At 45.2% G+C, this 19,620-nt stretch overlaps 1 protein-coding gene across 1 annotated transcript in view; it reads left to right on the top strand.

Annotated features, from left to right (window-relative positions):
• Positions 1-402: 402 nt before the first annotated feature.
• Positions 403-19,620, top strand: part of LOC115459076 (natural resistance-associated macrophage protein 2-like) — a gene marked incomplete at its 3' end in the record, with an annotated part of 70,224 nt that continues 51,006 nt past the window's right edge. The window contains exons 1-2 of the mRNA XM_030188940.1: positions 403-452; positions 11,916-11,999. Coding sequence (XP_030044800.1) covers positions 413-452; positions 11,916-11,999 — 124 coding nt within the window. The remainder of the gene's footprint in view (positions 453-11,915; positions 12,000-19,620) is intronic.

The following is a 19,620-nucleotide window of genomic DNA, read 5'->3' as shown; positions in this document are numbered from 1 at the left end:
CATGACCTGTCCCAGGAGGAATGTCATCTTTTTTAAATATGATCCTTAAGAACATGTGTGGTTCTTATACATTAGATGTTTTTTTTTTTTAGTCATATAAATAAGTACATAAGTATTGCCGTACTGGGGCAGACTGAAGGTCCATCAAGCCCAGCATCCCAGACGTCCTTGAATAAATACATCCTGCTGAATGAGTACAAATGCTTAACAATTTGATATGAAAGGGCCCTTTGGCCTTCTTTTCAGAGAACTGGAGGTGAGTGATGCATCTGTCTGCAAGAAAAGATAATTTGGTCTCTGTGTCTTATAAACAGAGATAACGAAGAACGTTACTCACCCACCCGGAACTGTGTTTAGCACCAAGATATTTTGATCTCTTTCAAACTGTAACCAAGGCTCACGTCTCTTGGTTATGCTGCTTGCAGCACTAATTGGAGCTCCTCTGTTACAAAGTAAGTAACTTCACCAAATATAATGCCTCTGGAATGCTCTTAAATACATAAAATATTTTATTGCATGACAAAGTTATGTAGTTAATAAACCTATGCATTGACTCCCTTTCTGTTTAACTTTGTAATCTACAAATGCAGTTCTTGAACCAGACATGTTCAGCACTTATCCTATGATGAAACAAAAAATGCACATCCCTAGAGAATAACGAACGCGAAGTAAGGCGATGATGTATTACATCTGTATAAATGTAAATTTTATGTACTCTTCAGAGGTACAAAATAACACATGTACATAGTTATATAAGTTAATCCTTATATAAAATTCTAGGTCTAGCACTTAATGTTAATTACTAGTAAAACTATTCACTCATGCTTTATGCACTGAATAAAACAGAGGTTTATTTCTCATTTGAAAGGGGGTTCTTTGTACTGTAGAGCTAGTATCTTTGCTAATCCTTTAAAATGAAGTTATATACCTGGAAGCTCATTAAAAAAAAAATGTAAACTATGGATATGCAAGTAGGATCACCCAGGCATGGAGGAGGAATTAGCAGCCTGTTGATGCTTGTTGAATAGTGCATTCTGGAAAAGCATTGCCAGGTTTCTGTGCCAGTAGAAAGCAAAGAGAGCAGAATCCAAACCAAACTTTCTTAAGAGTAGGAGGAAATGACAGAAACGGGCATCGGAAAATTAATAGGTCATTGGATCTTTTATAGCCCCAGCTATTTCAGATCCCAGCCAATGTCTTAACATCAGTCATTTGCCCCTTTTGCCCTACCTCAGTTCTTATATAGGCCAACAGGCTCCAAAAGTTTAACTTTATTATTACTAAAGCAACTGTGAAGAATATCTGTAACACATATTAATTGTAAAACTAAATCTGAGTAAAAAAGTGATCATTTATTTGCCAACACAGAAAGTGCTGTAGCAACATTGTTGCACCCGATGCCCCCAACACAACACTATGCAACACAATTTTCAATCAAAAAGACCTGCTTCCAGGGTTGTTGACAGGATCACTGCAAATGTCTTCCAAAAGGCAAGGACGCCATTATACATATAGAAGGCTCAAGCTTCTATTCCAAAGCAGTGTTCTGTCTAGTTTGAAGATGCAGTAGGAAGTCTTATTCTAAAAAAAAAACAAAAAACCCCAAAGCAAAAAGAAATAACCCTTCAAGTCTGCACATAGTTGGAAAGAAAATGTGCCTGCCTTTGTAACAAGGTTTCTATGTACTTATGCTATGCAATATGATGGAGGTTGTTTTAGAAATGAATGGATGTGGCTGGTATATGTGAATAAGTGAGATTTTAGCAAGAGAAGGTACACATATATATCCCCCCTATTCTAACCCCACCCTTACCTTTTCCCCAGTTAAATCCTAACTGCATAACGAATTGGACATCCTGAATTATTTTGTGTAAAAGGCGATTCAAAAAGTCTAAATAAATCATAAACCACTTAGCCGCTGGGGTTGAAGAGGGTCCCCCCCCCCCCCCCCCCCGAAACCAAACCTCTCCCTAATTCCATGATTAATTGCCTAGATCCTTTTAAAAAATTGCCTATATATATATATATATATATATATATATATATATATATATACACACATACACATGCACACAGTGCAGTCTGCTTAAGTGCAAGGGTCTGGGACCAAAGAAATGTATGCAGTTAACCAGAGCATTCACTTAACCGTTGTGACCCAGAGAAGCTTGACATCTGATAAACATATGTACAGTACTGTTTATTAATATACATACAGTATACAGTCTCGGTTAACTGACATTAGGCTTACTTGAAGTAATCAGTTATAGTCCTCTGTACACTCTTGGGTCTGTGAGTCCCATAGACTAAGTCTGCCAGACGGTAAAAACTGTCATAGCACTGACATCCAGTGGCTTCCAGATAGGCCCACACGGTGTTGAGACTCTCCAGTGCTCTTGCAAAAGTGACAGGAGGAGGTTGTTGAATTTCATCAGCATGTGCCTCGCTGCTCATTTCTTTATCTGTTCCATCATCAGCAGTTGTTGCCTGCGTGTAGGAGCATATCTCGACATCAGTGCTGTTTCAGCTGTTTGTAGATCGTAATCAACAGCTACGTAGCGATGGAACTCCTCTTCAGTAAAACCGGCTGGGATGTGAATTACCTCTTCATCTGATGCGTTTGCAACAGCTGCACCTGTTTCGTCCCTCTCCACATCCTTAACAAAGCTTGCCCGCTGGTAGCAGTTCACAATGGTTGCCTGTGTAACATGATTCCAGGCTTCTTTCTGTATATGTAGGGAATCCAACAGTGATAGATTACGAGCCAGTTCAACAGCTTGTTTATCCTTCCCAGCCTGGTCATCCATAACGCTCATCAGATGACGTAGCACAGGAGCCCGATAATGTTGTTTGAAATAGGCTATTATGCCCTGATCCAGAGGTTGGATCAGAGAGGTAGTGTTTGATGGCAGGAAGACCACCTTGACGTTAGAAAGCTTGACATCATCCTTGTGTGCAGCACAATTATCACAAAGCAGCAAAATTTGACGCATTCTAATGTCTAACTTCTTTAGCCACTGCTTCCAAATTTCCCCAGTCATCCACGAATTTGTGTTAGCCTCGTATGACACAGGAAGTCGCTTAACTTTCTTGAAGCAACGGGGCTGCTTGCTCTTTCCAATGACGAGGGGTTCCAACTTCTCACTCCCATCCATATTGCAGCAAAGGAGGATAGTCAGTCAGTCCTTCGATATTTTACTTCCAGTAGTTTCGGCATGTTTGAATGCAAGTGTTCCATCAGGAATTGCTCGTCAGTAGAGACCATTTTCGTCAGCATTGAAAATGTCATGAGGTGCAAACTCGTTCAAGATGGTAGGAACAACTGAAACAACCCAATTTTCAGCACCAAAGTCATCAGCGTCTTGTTTCTCACCATGCTGTTTCTTAAATTTTATGCTGTTCCTCTCCTTCCATCTTTCCAACCATCCAACAGTGGCTTTGAATTCAGTTAGTCCAAGACTTTCAGCTAGCTGATTAGCTTTCTCCATAAGCAGTCTGCTCCTGACTCGAGAAAACCACCAAAGAAGAGCATCTTCTACTTCCTTAGCTTTTCCTGCATGTTTTAATTTCTGTTGTAGATTTGTATTGTTTGGCCAGTCTTCCAGAAGCTGGTCTTTCTGCTTCAAGACACGTGAAATACACCATATTCTTCAGCAATAGATGCTTGACTTTGTTTGTTTTCTAATTTTTTAAGAACTTCTATTCGTTCAGCCAGTGTTAGTCTTACAGTTCCGACGACGACGACCCCGGTGCATGCTCCAACAACATTCTTTCCCCTAATCTGCCTAGGGCAGTATGACTATTGGGCAGACTGGATGGACCGTTCAGGGTTTTTATCTGCCGTCACTTACTATGTTACTGTTAATCCTCTCTGCAGACCTCAGCTCTGACACAGGCACAAGCATCAGATGTCACCTGACTTACTGGCGCGTGCATGTGGTGACCTCTCAGCACACAGTGCCAGTGAATCAGAGACAAGTCTTACATGTGCGCACCAGAGTGTTCCAAGTTCCAATTTAAGTTCCTTCCGTGCCTGCAGTGCTGCAGCTCGAACCCAGAGAGAGAATGAGAGAGCTGCCTGGAAATTTTTTTTCATGTACCATTAAATTCTTGTGGGACTGAGTGGGGACAGGTTACATTTTTGTGGGGACGGGTTAAATTCTTGCGGGGATGAGTAAGATTCCAGTGGGGACGGGTAAGATTTCTGTCACCATGCACCTCTCTGCTGTGGAGCCGGTCCCTTGCCAGGAAGTGGGGTGGGATCACTACTCCATCTGTTTCATAGTTCTTAAGAAAGGCAGCTCTACAGACCCATCCTGGATCTGAAGAGGGTCAATGCCTTCCTCCAAGTTTTGTATTTTCATATGGAGATCCTGTGGTCGGTGATGGGCTTTGTCAGATCCAGGGAAGTCAGGCTGGGCAAATATCTATCGTGCCTGTACATGAGCAGACCCCACAAAGTCTGTCAGTAGCAGTTTATTTGTGAGTGACTACCGATCTGCCTAATTGCATTATAGACCTTCGGTTTGACAACCACTGAAAGGCAACGAATTATTCATGTGACCCTGATGTAGGCCATACGCTGAAACATGGACCGTGTCTGGTCCCTTTACATTTGTGTCAAAATGTTTCCTAAAAAAGGAAGCCACACGAAGTGTGGAGGTGCACTTAATCCCCACGAAACAATATAGAGAAAAAAAGGAGAAGAGTGGGGGAAAATAGGCTCTTTCCAATCAATAGGGGAGATGTATATTTGAAAAAAGTATAATATTTATTGTAACAGGTTGATCAACACAGCCGTGTTTTGGCGCCGTAGCGCCTTCTTCAGGAGTCTACAAAGCCAAATATAAAACATAAACTATGAATTGTGAACAACAATAATCGTAAAAGAGTATTATAGATATATTAACATAAAAGACATCTATAAAAGCATTGATTATAATTGAGCAAAAGCATCAAATAAAATTGTAAATACAAAAATGCATGAAATGTTCTGAAAAGGAAACATAAATTAGCAAAATTAAGAACATAGATAAAACGAAAACAGATGTGGTGTTGCATATGAAGACTTAAAATCTTAAAATGCGCAGAGCGATAAGAATTGATGACACATCAATATCATATATAAACTTTAAGAAAATTTTTTTTTTAAACGGGAAAGCTATAAATGAACACAGTGACATGGTTAGCACATTTGTTAAATAAATTTTTAAAAATTTTTATATAAAAAGGAAGCGAAAAAATAGTACAAACAACATCAACTGTGGGCAGTATACATGTACTTCTAATGATGAGGAACAAAGAAAACATGCATATCTGTAAACAAAAAAATTGTTAATATGATATGGCATAAAAAATGGAACCAATGTTGTAGTACTAAATATTCCAAAGTATATACTTTTACAGTTAATACATATGAATGGGTTTCAAAATAACATAAAACCTTGAAAACGTATTTAAAAATATGTGAAAAAAAAATATATATATACGTGTGTATATGTATATGCATGTATGTGTCACATGCTAAATGCATGATTGTTGAAGGTTGCTCAAAACTATTGTGCTATGTTACATTTGGGGCAGTGTTTTGAGCAACCTTCAACAATGGCTGGTATATGCGTTAAAAGCAAAAATTTAGAAAGGGAAAGTACACACATGCTTCCTTGATCTAACCCCACCCTGGGACCTCAGCTTTTCCCAACCATAGTAAAATCTAGCTGCATAATGAAATAGACGTCTAAATTTAGCTGCTGGGGGTGAGAAGGTTTCTTTTTTTCAAACCCATTCCTTGTCATCAAGTAGATGAAGCCATTACGTATGGGTTATGTCCATCAACCAGCAGGGGAGATAGAGAGCACTCAAACTTTCACAGTGCCCTCTTGGCCAGCTAGCTCCACTGCCTCTTCAGTATTCTCTATCTCCCCTAGCAGGGTGGCTGCAGCTTGTTCGAGCTCCAGAAAAATCTGCCGGGAGGTGGTTCCTGGCTTGCCAGTTGTTAACCGGGGTGTTGGAGGCTATAGCAGCCTCACTTTAAAGGCACATAGGTTAGCCCTTTCCCTGCCTTACCCATACCTCTGTGGATGTGGACATATTGCCTTGCTTTCCCTGTCCTTACCCACCAACAGTGGATGCAGGCATATAGGTTCGCCCTTTCCCTGCCTTTCCCACTCATCTGAGCCTCCGGAGTCTTCAATACCTCTGCTTTCCTCACAGCTTAAAAAAAAAAAAAAAAAAAAAAAGTCGCGTCGCGTTTTTCAACGCAGAGACGCTGGAACAGAGGTTTTTGACCTGATTTTCAGCAGGATCGTAGTTGTACACTAGATCCTTTGAGGTAAGAGTGTTTTCCAACTCCTCCGGGGTGGGCCCGCGATCGGGGCGATTTTGGCGCGAATCCGCCATCTTGGATTTTACCGCCTTTTTTCGGCGATGGCTGCGGACAATGTAAAGGGCTGTTCCACTTGTGGCAAGCGCAAATCAGCAGCAGGGCTCTGTAAATCGTGCTGTACTGGCGTAGGAGCCGGCCCGAGCATGGCGAGCGATGTTTCTTCCCGCTCTGAGCTGGCAGCGGGCGCCATTTTGCTTACACCACATGGCGCGGCCTCCGTGGACACGGAGAGACCTGAGCCGGGTGGGGCACCTCTAGATGAGGTTATTTCAGGAGTGGCTAGCACCGCACAGGATTTGGGTGCCCAGGGTAAGATTTTCTCCCCGGATTTTGTGCTTTTGCTGCATAAAGCATACATGATGAAAAGAGCCCTTCCTCAAGGGTCGCCTGAGGCTCCTCTGATTGCCCCCCCCGATGGATTCTGGCCTGGGATTGCCCAGTGAGGCTTTTTTCCCGGATGCTTGGCCTAAAGATAAGCGCAGAAGGGTTAATTCCCCTTCAGATTGTGGTGCACCTTTTTCCCCCCCGTGGTCGGGGTGTGAGGATTCGGAGAACTCTGACAGACGTTCTTGGTCTGAGGAACCAGAGTCGGGTGCGGATTTACCACAGGATCTGGATGATCCCTCCGCGGTGAGGATTTTCCACCGTGATGAGCTGCCAGCGCTTATTTCAGATACCCTGCAGGCCCTCTCGATTGAAGATCCTGACAGTGGCATGGCCTTCTCGGGTAATCCCAGGATGGCTAGTACCAAGAAAGCTGCTCGGGCCTTCCCTTTGCATGACTCCATCCTAGAGCTTGTTTCGGCTCAGTGGGCTGACCCCGAGGGACCTTTGAGAGTTTCCAGGGCTATGGGGCAGTTATACCCTCTGCGTGAGGGACATATGGTTCTTTTTCAGATGCCTGCAGTGGATGCCCTAGTCACTGCGGTGACAAAGAGAACTACCCTCCTTGTTGAAGGAGGTGTTGCCCTGAAGGATGCTCAAGACCGTAGGCTGGAAACAGCATTGAAACGGTCCTTTGAAATTGCAGGTCTCACTGTTCGGGCGTCTGCATGCAGCTGTTATGCTGTTAGAGCCTGCCTAGCTTGGCTGCAACAGGCAGTGGCTCAGCCCGGAGATGGAGCGGAGCCCTTCTTGGATGTGGCTCCGCGGATGGAGGTGGCCTTGTCCTTTCTGGCTGATGCCCTTTATGACCTTGTCAGAGCTTCGGCTAAACAAATGGCAGTAGCAGTGGCGGCTCGCCGTCGTCTGTGGCTACGACACTGGGCAGCGGACATGGCCTCTAAGCAAAGGTTGGTGAAGTTGCCTTTTCAAGGACTTCTCCTATTTGGTGAGGAGTTAGAGAAAATTGTGAAAGGCCTGGGTGATCCAAAACCCCAGCGCTTGCCCAAAGATAGGCAGAGGCCTTCCTCTAAGGGCCAGGCGGTCCACTCCTCGTACAGACCTCGCTTCCGTGAAGCTAGAAGGTACCGCCCGGGGCGTTCTGCTGGGTTCACTTCACATGCCCGTGGTCAGCAGAGGAACTCCTTTCGCTCGGACAAGCGTTCCACAGCCGGTGGCTCAAGACCAGGAGTTCAGGGGCGACCCTCTCAATGATGGTGCGCCGGCCCTCTCCTCGATGCCTGTCATCGGAGGATGGCTTTCCCTCTTTGTCGAGGAGTGGGCCAAGATTTCCTCAGATCAGTGGGTTCTGGACCTGATCAGAGATGGATACAGAATAGAATTCAACGCCCCAGTAAGAGACGTGTTTGTGGAGTCCCGATGCGGTTCTGCCGTCAAACGGGCGGCGGTGGAGGAGACTTTACAAGGTCTGATTCAGTTAGGGGCAGTGACCCCGGTGCCTCCCGCCGAGCAAGGCTGCGGCCGATACTCCATCTACTTGTGGTGCCGCGAAAAGGTGGGTCCTTTCGCCCTATTCTGGACTTAAAAGAAGTGAACAAGTCCCTGAGAGTGCGACATTTCCACATGGAATCCCTGCGCTCCGTCATTGCAGCGTTACAGCCAGGAGAGTTTCTCACGTCTCTGGACCTGAAAGAAGCTTACTTGCACATACCGATTTGGCCCCCGCACCAGAAGTTTCTGAGGTTTGCGGTGTTGGGAAAACATTTCCAGTTCAGGGCCTTGCCTTTTGGCCTCGCCACAGCTCCCCGAACCTTTTCGAAGGTAATGGTGGTAGTAGCTGCTTTTCTCAGGCGAGAAGGTATCAGGGTTCACCCGTACCTAGACGACTGGCTCATCAGAGCAGACTCTGCAACAGAGAGCTTGCAAGCTACAGCCAGAGTGGTCTCAGTACTGCAATCTCTAGGCTGGGTCGTCAATATGGCCAAAAGTCACCTGTCCCCTTCACAATCTCTAGAGTTTTTGGGGGCCAGGTTCGACACAGTCTCGGGCTATGTGTTCCTACCCGAGCTAAGGCGGTGCAAGCTTCAGAATCAAGTCCGTCTGCTCCTGAGGATGCCCCGCCCGCGAGCTTGGGACATTGTCCAGCTGCTGGGATCGATGACAGCCACGATGGAAGTGGTACCCTGGGCGAGAGCGCACCTGAGACATCTACAGTATTCCCTACTCCGGAGATGGTCTCCTTTTTCTCAGGATTACCAATGCAGACTTACTTGGCTCCCTGCGGCCCGACTCAGCATGGAGTGGTGGCTCTCGGACAACATGCTGCGGCGAGGAATGCCGCTGACGCTCCCCGTTTGGTGCCTGGTGGTAACAGATGCCAGCCTGAAGGGCTGGGGCGCACACTGCAAGGGAAAGCATGCCCAGGGTCTATGGACACCCGAGGAGTCGGAGTGGTCCATCAACCGCCTAGAGTTGAAAGCGGTGTTTCAGGCGCTTCTGGCCTTTCAAGTGACCCTGGAAGGATTGGCTGTCAGAGTGATGTCGGACAACACGACAACGGTGGCCTATATAAATCGACAAGGCGGAACAAGGTGCAGAGCACTAGCCGCGCAGGCCGAACTGATTTGCCACTGGGCCGAGCTGCATCTTCAGTGTCTGTCGGCAGCTCATATTGCAGGTCAGAGCAATGTGCAGGCCGATTATCTGAGCAGGCATCAGATCGATCCAGCAGAATGGAATCTGGCAGACGAAGTTTTCCTGCAGATCTGTGCCAAACGGAGCAAGCCCGTGATGGATCTAATGGCGACAAGTGCCAATACCAAAGTCCCGTGCTTCTTCAGCAGACGGAGAGATCCTTGCTCGGCGGGGTTGGATGCCTTGGCTCAACCCTGGCCTCTGGATCTACTTTATGTGTTTCCCCCATGGCCCTTGATAGGGCGCCTGCTCTTGCGGATTCGGCTGCACCCAGGAGAAGTGGTCCTCATCGCCCCGGATTGGCCAAGGAGACCTTGGCATGCAGACCTCCGACAGATGCTCCTGGAGGCTCCTCTGCCCTTACCTCTGGTACCGAACCTGTTGACTCAGAGACCAGTAGCCATGGAGGACGCCAGCCGCTTTGGTCTTACGGCATGGCTATTGAGAGGGCGCAATTGAGGGATAAAGGTTATTCCAATAAAGTTATTTCCACTCTCCTGCAAGCCCGCAAGCGGTCCACTTCCGTGGCTTACGCCAGGATTTGGTGCCTGTTTGAGTCTTGGTGTGCTTCCAGAGCTATTGCTCCAATGCGGGCTCCTGTCTCGCTGATTCTGGACTTTCTGCAGGAAGGTGTACAAAAAGGCTTGGCCTATAATTCCCTGCGGGTGCAGGTGGCAGCGTTGGCCTCCCTTCGTGGTAAGGTGGAAGGCGTGTCTTTGGCTGCTCACCCAGATGTGGCACGGTTTCTTAGAGGGGTGCTTCGGCTCCGACCTCCAGTGCGAGCACCCTGTCCAGCTTGGAACCTGGGGCTAGTTTTGAAAACCCTGCAGGCATCTCCTTTTGAGCCGCTTCGGCGAGCATCGGAGAAAGATTTGACTGAAGGCCGTTTTTCTGGTGGCCATTACCTCGGCGAGACGGGTGTCAGAGCTCCAGGCGCTGTCCTGTAGAGACCCATTTCTGCAATTTTCAGAGTCCGGAGTCACGGGTCGGACCGTGCCTTCCTTTATGCCTAAGGTGGTGTCAGCCTTTCACTTAAACCAGCCTATTTTCTTGCCCTCTTTTTCAGAGGAAGAGTTTCCAGAATCTTTTGGGCAGCTGTACCTTTTGGATGTGCGCAGGACTCTGCTGCAGTATCTGTGAGTTACTAACTCTTTCAGGACTTCTGATCATCTGTTTGTTTTGCTATCCGGTTCTCGCAGAGGGTCTCCAGCGTCTAAAGCCACTATTGCCCGCTGGCTCAAAGAATCTATCTTTTCAGCTTATCTGCTGGCCAGCAGGTTTCCGCCTGTAGCCTTTAAGGCACATTCTACTAGAGTGATTTCTTCCTCTTGGGCTGAAACTGGAGCACTCTCTCTTCAAGAGATATGCAGTGCAGCAACATGGGCTTCTAAGCTCTCCTTTGCCCGACATTACAGGCTGGATGTGGCTGCCAGGAGGGATGCGCGTTTTGGTGCACAAGTGCTAGCGCGTGGTGTGGCTTGTTCCCACCCTATCTAGGGATTGCTTTGTTACATCCCATAAGTAATGGCTTCATCTGCTTGATGACAAGGAAGGGAAAATTAGGTTCTTACCTTGGTAATTTTCTTTCCTTTAGTCATAGCAGATGAAGCCATGAGCCCTTCCTGTATGTTTGTCTGTATGCTGTGAATCTGTTTTTCAGGTTCTGTTCTAATTTCCTGAAGTTCCTTCCTTGGGAGAAAGTTGGAAAACAATCTTCAGGATTCATGTTCAGTTTAAATTTAGGAGGATGTGTTCATTCCCTCCAGCATGTTTTTTTGGAGGATGTGTTGATTCTCTCCAGGAGGCGCGTGTGTTCCCCTCCAGTTCTATAAATAGGAGGATGAGTTTATTCCCTCCAGTGTGTTGGGAGGATGTGTGATTCCCTCCAGGAGGCGCGGGTGTTCCCCTCCACTTATACAATAAGGAGGATGAGTTTATTCCCTCCAGGAGGATGTGCATTCCCTCCTTTATGAGTTCATGCCCTTGTGATAGGCCATCGTTCGCTGTGAGGAAAGCTCTTGTGATTCCCATTGCGGTTTGCCATACTGCTTTGGAAGCTTCAAATACTGAAGAGGCAGTGGAGCTAGCTGGCCAAGAGGGCACTGTGAAAGTTTGAGTGCTCTCTATCTCCCCTGCTGGTTGATGGACATAACCCATACATAATGGCTTCATCTGCTATGACTAAAGGAAAGAAAATTACCAAGGTAAGAACCTAATTTTCCCATACTCTGCCTAATTCCACGGTTAATCGTCTATATCCCTTTTTAAAATGTCCTCCCCATGTGTCTGTCTCACAGTGGGCATAATCAAAAGATGATGTATGCGTGCATGCTAAAAACTACATAGATCATATTTGGACTTGTGTGATATGGAATGGGATTTGTGGTACTACAGAATATATCTGGCAGTCTGCAAAAATCCAGTTATCTGCGTATCCAATCCTGCTACTAAGATCTTGTGTTTGCTTGCACTGAGATTTCTTGTTTTCTATCCACAGTTGACGTAGTCTACTGTCAAGACCTTGGACCAACTCCAGCAACTTCCAACATGGCGCAGGTTCAGCAGCAGATAACAGTGGATGGTAATGTTTGTTTGTTTGTTTATTTATTTATTGCATTTGTATCCCACATTTTCCCACCGTATGGCAGGTTCAATGTGGCTTACATATTGCTATAAAAAAGGTGGTTACAAAATTTAGATTTGTAGAAGTCTAGTACATAATACAGAAGTACAATAAACGCTTATCATATATTAGCATATTTATTTATTTGTTACATTTGTATCCCACATTTTCCCACCTATTTGCAGGCTCAATGTGACTTACATAGTACCGTAAAGGCGTTCGCCAAGTCCGATAGAGAAACAAATACATGGTGATGTTGTGGTCGATTAAGGTTAAAGTACATTGGGGATCGAAGAGAGGAGAGGTTATATAGTGTCCATTACGAGCTTTGGTTTTGTTGTGTTGCAAGTGTAGGCTTTTATGTTGGGTCGGTAGGGTATGCCTTTTTGAACAGGTTGGTTTTTAGTGATTTCCTGAAGTTTAGATGGTCGTAGGTTGTTTTCACAGCTTTTGGCAGTGAGTTCCATAGTTGTGTGCTTATATAGGAGAAGCTGGATGCGTAGGTTGCTTTGTATTTGAGTCCTTTGCAGTTTGGGTAGTGGAGGTTTAGGTATGTTCGTGATCTGGTTGTGTTTCTGGTTGGTAGATCTATGAGGTCTGTCATGTAGCCTGGGACTTTGCCGTAGATAATTTTGTGGACCAGGGTGCAGATTTTGAAGGTAATACCTTTGATTGGGAGCCAATGCAGTTTTTCTCGGAGGGGTTTGGCACTTTTGAATCTGGTTTTACCAAATATCAGCCTGGCTGCTGTGTTTTGAGCGGTCTGGAGTTTCTTTGTGAGTTGTTCTTTACATCCCATATAAATTCCGTTGCAATAGTCTGCATGCCTTAGTACCATTGATTATATTAGGTTACGGAATATTTCCCTCGGGAAGAAAGGTTTTACGCGTTTAAGTTTCCACATTGAGTGGAACATTTTCTTTGTTGTGGAGAGGTTAATATTGTTGTGAGAGAGGTTAATATTGTTTTCCATTTCTGAACTTTTCGTGATGTATGTTGGTGTGGGATTAGGCAGATCCAGGGAGGAAAGACTTCTTGAAAAGATGTGTTTTCAGGTTTTTTTCTGAATTGTAGGTAGTTTCTGTGCATTTCAGGTCTTTGGGTAGTGAGTTCCAAAGTTGTGAGCCTATAAAGGAGAATTGAATTGAAGCCTCTGAACTAGGCCTCAGAAGAAGTATCTAGTGAACTAAAAGAAATGTTCCAGCCATCTCTCTCTAGGAAGAGACCCAATAAATGTACTTTTCATATCCGAATACTGGCCCTGTGCAACAACAGATGCCGAGACAGTAAGTTCAGGCCACTCTGTCTCTAAGGTCTGGGCCAATCAAAGTGTCAGTGAGGCCCTGCACTTTCTTTCACCGGTCTACAGCCCATGACACAGCAAAGCCAGTACTGCCTATGAATAAGCCAGTATCGTCTATGAACACAACCCTATAATAAAATGTTTCATGGACACCAGCCAATGGGAGTTCAACTGAGGAAGATGATCACCAGCTTCCAGCAGATAGGCAGTGGAAGGAAAGACTAGTAAAGAGGAGAAAAGGAGAGGATCTTGCTCTGGGCCATGGAGAGCAGTTTCCATTCATAAAAGGGAGAGAAACATCTTCCTTGGGAATATATAGGTATATGCACTATGTAGTGAGTACGAGAATGCGGATATAGTGAAGATACTTAGGTGTAGCACATATTCTCCAAGAAGAGCAGGCCTTATATTCTCATACGTGGGATACGCAGATCTGTGTTGCCGGTCCGGAGTGTGTAACAAGCTGAAAACAGTTTTTTTCAGCACGAGACGTGCTCCACCTCGCATCCCCAAGTGCCTTTTCACCTGCCACGAGAGCACAGGACCAGCAGTACAATAAAAAGCATAAGAAATTAGTTCTCTCTCTCGCTAGTAGTACTGTTTTAGGGGTATATATGGGGGGCTTGGGAAAAGATTCTTGGTGTCTAATGTATATTGTTGACTAATTGTATGTTATGGTATGTTCTTGGTACTTTTCAATTCCTAATAAAAATGATTGAAACAAAGCATAAGAAAAAAAGGAGACAATTCTAAGAGAAGGTGGGAGAGTATGTGAGAACATAAGGCCTACTGTCTTCGGAGAATACCTGCTACAGTTAAGTATCTTCACTTTCTCCAACGACAAGCAGGCCTTTAATTCTCATATGTGAGAATCCCTTGCTACCAGGCTCACCAAAAACAACCAATGGTCAACTGGACCTTGCAACAGCGAGGACAAAAAAGTAATTAACCTGAAACTAAATACAATCTGAGTGAGAGTGCAGCCTGGAACAGAACAAAATGGGCATAGGAGGGTGGATTTGGACTCTAGACCCCAAACAAACTCTGCAGAACTGCCTGTCCAAACGAACTGTCACATCAACTGTCCTGCTCAAGGCACTGAAGACAATGTCACAGCCTTGCAAATTATACAGCCTAGCAATCTTCTAGCTACGGCCACCGCCTTGTCGCACTGTTTCGTCGCCTTCAGGTCCTCAGATACTATCACCCCAAGATCCCTCTCCCCGTCCGTGCCAATCAGACTCTCCCCGCCTAACACATACGTCTCCCTTGGATTTCTACTCCCTAAGTGCATCACTTTGCATTTCTTCGCATTGAATTTTAATTGCCAAACCTTAGACCATTCTTCTAGCTTCCTCAGATCCTTTCTCATGTTTTCCACTTCCTCCCGGGTGTCCACTCTGTTACAAATCTTAGTATCATCCGCAAATAGGCAAACTTTACATTCTAACCCTTCGGCAATGTCACTCACAAATATATTGAACAGAATTGGCCCCAGCACCGATCCCTGAGGCACTCCACTACTCACCTTTCCTTCATCCGAGCGAATTCCATTAACCACCACCCTCTGGCGTCTGTCCGTCAACCAGTTCCTAATCCAGTTCACCACTTCGGGTCCTATCTTCAGCCTGTCCAGTTTATTTAAGAGCCTCCTGTGGGGAACCATGTCAAAAGCTTTGCTGAAATTACTACTACTACTACTTAACATTTCTAGAGCGCTACTAGGGTTACGCAGCGCTGTACAAAATAAACCAAGAAGGACGGTCCCTGCTCAAAGGAGCTTACAATCTAAAGAACGAAATGTCAAGTTGGGGCAGTCTAGCAAATTTGCTTTTTCTTCATCATTATCTACATAGCGGTTTGCAGTATCTTTTAGTCTCACAATTCCCTTGCTCTCTTGCAGTCCAAGGTGTGTAAGCTGCTTTTGCCACGATGGGCATGAGGTCAGGGAAAGAATGCTGGCAAGACAATCGACTGGTTCAGATGGAACTCCGACACCACCTTCAGCAGGAACTTACTATGCGTGTGGAGGACTACTCTGTTATGATTAAACTTAGTATAAGGTGCATCCACTACTAAGGCCTGAAGCTCACTGACCCTATGAGCTGAAGTAACAGGCACCAAAAAAACAACCTTCCAAACTGAATACTTCAATGGCAGGACTTCAGTGGCTCAAAAGAAGCCGACATCAGCTGGGTGAGAACGACATTGAGAGTAGTAAATCACCGGGACCTGATGGTATTCATCCCAGAGTATTAATAGAACTAAAAAATGAACTTGCGGAGCTACTGTTAGAAATATGCAATCTGTCCCTAAAATCGAGTGTAGTACCGGAAGACTGGAGGGTAGCCAATGTTACTCCGATTTTTAAGAAGGGTTCCAGAGGAGATCCGGGAAATTATAGACCGGTGAGTCTGACGTCGGTGCCGGGCAAGATGGTGGAGGCTATTATTAAGAATAAAATTGCAGAGCATATACAAAAACATGGACTGATGAGACAAAGTCAGCACGGATTTAGTGAAGGGAAGTCTTGCCTCACCAATCTAATGCATTTTTTTGAGGGGGTAAGCAAACATGTGGACAATGGGGAGCCGGTTGATATTGTATATCTGGATTTTCAGAAGGCGTTTGACAAAGTGCCGCACGAAAGACTCCTGAAGAAATTGCAGAGTCATGGAATCGGAGGTAGGGTATTATTATGGATTAAGAACTGGTTGAAAGATAGGAAGCAGAGAGTAGGATTGCGTGGCCAGTATTCTCAGTGGAGGAGGGTAGTTAGTGGGGTCCCGCAGGGGTCTGTGCTGGGTCCGTTGCTTTTTAATGTATTTATAAATGACCTAGAGATGGGAATAACTAGTGAGGTAATTAAATTCGCCGATGACACAAAATTATTCAGGGTCGTCAAGTCGCAGGAGGAATGTGAACGATTACAGGAGGACCTTGCGAGACTGGGAGAATGGGCGTGCAAGTGGCAGATGAAGTTCAATGTTGACAAGTGCAAAGTGATGCATGTGGGTAAGAGGAACCCGAATTATAGCTACGTCTTGCAAGGTTCCGCGTTAGGAGTTACGGATCAAGAAAGGGATCTGGGTGTCGTCGTCGATGATACGCTGAAACCTTCTGCTCAGTGTGCTGCTGCGGCTAGGAAAGCGAATAGAATGTTGGGTGTTATTAGGAAGGGTATGGAGTCCAGGTGTGCGGATGTTATAATGCCGTTGTATCGCTCCATGGTGCGACCGCACCTGGAGTATTGTGTTCAGTACTGGTCTCCGTATCTCAAAAAAGATATAGTAGAATTGGAAAAGGTACAGCGAAGGGCGACGAAAATGATAGTGGGGATGGGACGACTTTCCTATGAAGAGAGGCTGAGAAGGCTAGGGCTTTTCAGCTTGGAGAAGAGACGGCTGAGGGGAGATATGATAGAAGTGTATAAAATAATGAGTGGAATGGATCGGGTGGATGTGAAGCGACTGTTCACGCTATCCAAAAATACTAGGACTAGAGGGCATGAGTTGAAGCTACAGTGTGGTAAATTTAAAACGAATCGGAGAAAATTTTTCTTCACCCAACGTGTAATTAGACTCTGGAATTCGTTGCCGGAGAACTTGGTACGGGCGGTTAGCTTGACGGAGTTTAAAAAGGGGTTAGATAGATTCCTAAAGGACAAGTCCATAGACCGCTATTAAATGGACTTGGAAAAATTCCGCATTTTTAGGTATAACTTGTCTGGAATGTTTTTACGTTTGGGGAGCGTGCCAGGTGCCCTTGACCTGGATTGGCCACTGTCGGTGACAGGATGCTGGGCTAGATGGACCTTTGGTCTTTCCCAGTATGGCACTACTTATGTACTTATGTACTTATGAGATCCCATGACACTGGTGGAGGGTTGACAGGGGGCTTTGACAAAAGTAAACTTCTCATGAAGCAAACAACTAAAGGCTGTCCAGAGATAAGCTTACCTTCTACACGTTGATGATAAGCACTAATTACACTAAGATGGTGGTCTTCAGATCAGACTCTGACAAATGTAGAGGGTATTCAAATAGGGTCTGTGTAGGACAAGTAAGAGGATCTAGGTCCCTGTCTCTCACACCAGATGGCAAACCTCCTCCATTAAAAGAATAACACCTCAGTGGAATCTTTCCTGGATCCAGAAAGACCTGGGAGACACCCTCCGAAAGGCCCAAGGAAGCGAATTCTAGGCTCTCAACAACCAAGCTGTGAGAGACAGAGACTGGAGGTTGGGATGTAGAAGCGACCCTCGTACTGAGTGATGAGGGTCGGAAAACAAACCAATCTCCACGGCTCTTCAGAGGATAACTCCAGAAGAAGAGGGAACCAAGTCTGCTGCGACCAATACGGCGCAATCAAAATCATAGTTCCGCGGTCTTGTTTGAGTTTCAACAATGTTTTCCCCACTAGAAGTATAGGAGGATACATATACAGAATTGTCCCCCAACTGAGGAGGAAGGCATCTGACGCTAGTCTGCTGCGGGTTTGAAGCCTGGAACAGAACTGAGGGACTTTGTGGTTCAGCTGAGTGTCAAAAAGATCCACTAAAGGGGTGCCCCATGCTCGGAAGATCTTGCAGGCCATGCCCATGTGAAGAGACCACTCGTGTGGTTGCATTATTCTGCTTAGCCTGTCGGCCAGAGTGTTGTTTGCACCCGCCAAATAAGTGGCTTGAAGGAACATGCCATGCAGGTGAGCCCAATGCCACATCTGGACAGCCTCCTGACACAGAGGGCGTGATCCGATACCCCCCTGCTTGTTGAAGTAATACATTGCAACCTGATTGTCTGTCTGAACAATTCCTTCTTCTGACTATCCTATTGTATACTAACCTAACATCTAAAAAAAAGATATAGTGAAATTAGAAAAGGTGCAGAGAAGGGCGATGAAAATGGTAAAGAGGATGGGATGACTTCCCTATGAGGAAAGGCTGAAGCAGCTAGGGCTCTTCAGCTTGGAGAAAAGACAGCTGAGGGGAGATATGATAGAGGTCTATAAAATAGTGAGTGGAGTGGAATGGGTAGACATGAACCACTTGTTTGCTCTTTCCAAAAATACTAGGACTAGGGGGCAGACAATGAAGCTACAAAGTAGTAAATTTAAAACAAATCGGAGAAAAATTTTCTTCACTCAAATGTGTAATTAAACTCTGGAATTCACAGCCAGAGAACGTGGAAAAGGTGTTTAGCGGGGTTTAAAAAAGGTTTGGATGGCTTCCTAAAGGAAAAGTCCATAGACCATTACTAAAATGGACTTGGACAAAATCCACTGCTTATTTCTAGGATAAGCAGCATAAAATGTATTGTACTTTTTTTAGGATCTTGCCAGGTACTTGTGGCCTGGATTTACCACTTCGGTCTGTCCCGGTATGGCAATACTTATGTTCTTATTTTCCACCCAGGCTCTAGCATTTATTTATTTATTTTATTTATTTATTGCATTTGTATCCTACATTCCCCCACCTATTTGCAGGCTCAATGTGGCTTACATAGATTTGTTGACATTGTCATATCAGGATATCAGATACAGTTAGTAGTGTGTAGTGATCAAGAAAGGGAAGAGGGAAGAAGGGAGGTAGTGAATTGGATAGCTGTATAAGGTAAGCTTTCATAGTTGAGAGGGTTGGTGAGGTGAGTTAATGAGGTTGTGGGTGCTCATTGTAGGCCTTGTTGAAGAGGAATGTTTTCAGCAATTTTCGAAAGATAGTTGTTTCGTTGATTGCTTTCAAGTCTGTGGGTAATGCATTCCATAATTGCGTGCTCATGTACGAGAAGGTAGTGGCATGCATCAGTTTGTACTTCAGTCCTTTGCAGCCGGGGTAGTGCAGGTTAAGAAATTTGCGAGATGATCTTGCAGCATTTCTGGGCGGTAGGTCCACGAGGTTTAGCATGTAGATTGGGGCATCTGCATGAATGATTTTGTGTACAATTGTGCAGATCTTGAACGCAATGCGTTCCTTCAGTGGAAGCCAGTGAAGTTTCTCTCTTAGTGGTTTTGCACTTTCATATTTAGGTTTTCCAAATATGAGTCTGGCGGCTGTATTCTGGGCAGTTTGGAGTTTTTTGATTGTCTGTTCTCTGCACCCGGCGTACAGTGCATTGCAGTAATCCAGATGACTTATTACCATTGACTGTACCAGGGTACGGAAGATGTATCTTGAGAAGAAAGGTTTTACTCTTTTAAGTTTCCACATGGTGAAGAACTTCTTTTTGGTCGTGTTTTTCGCGTGGGTGTCGAGAGTGAGGTTTCGATCAATGGTGACTA

The sequence above is a fragment of the Microcaecilia unicolor genome, unplaced genomic scaffold (assembly GCF_901765095.1).
Source record: "Microcaecilia unicolor unplaced genomic scaffold, aMicUni1.1, whole genome shotgun sequence".
In the NCBI taxonomy this organism is placed as follows: Eukaryota; Metazoa; Chordata; class Amphibia; order Gymnophiona; family Siphonopidae; genus Microcaecilia; species Microcaecilia unicolor.
Note: the sequence above shows the minus strand (reverse complement) of the source record. Positions and strands in the feature narration are given on the sequence as shown.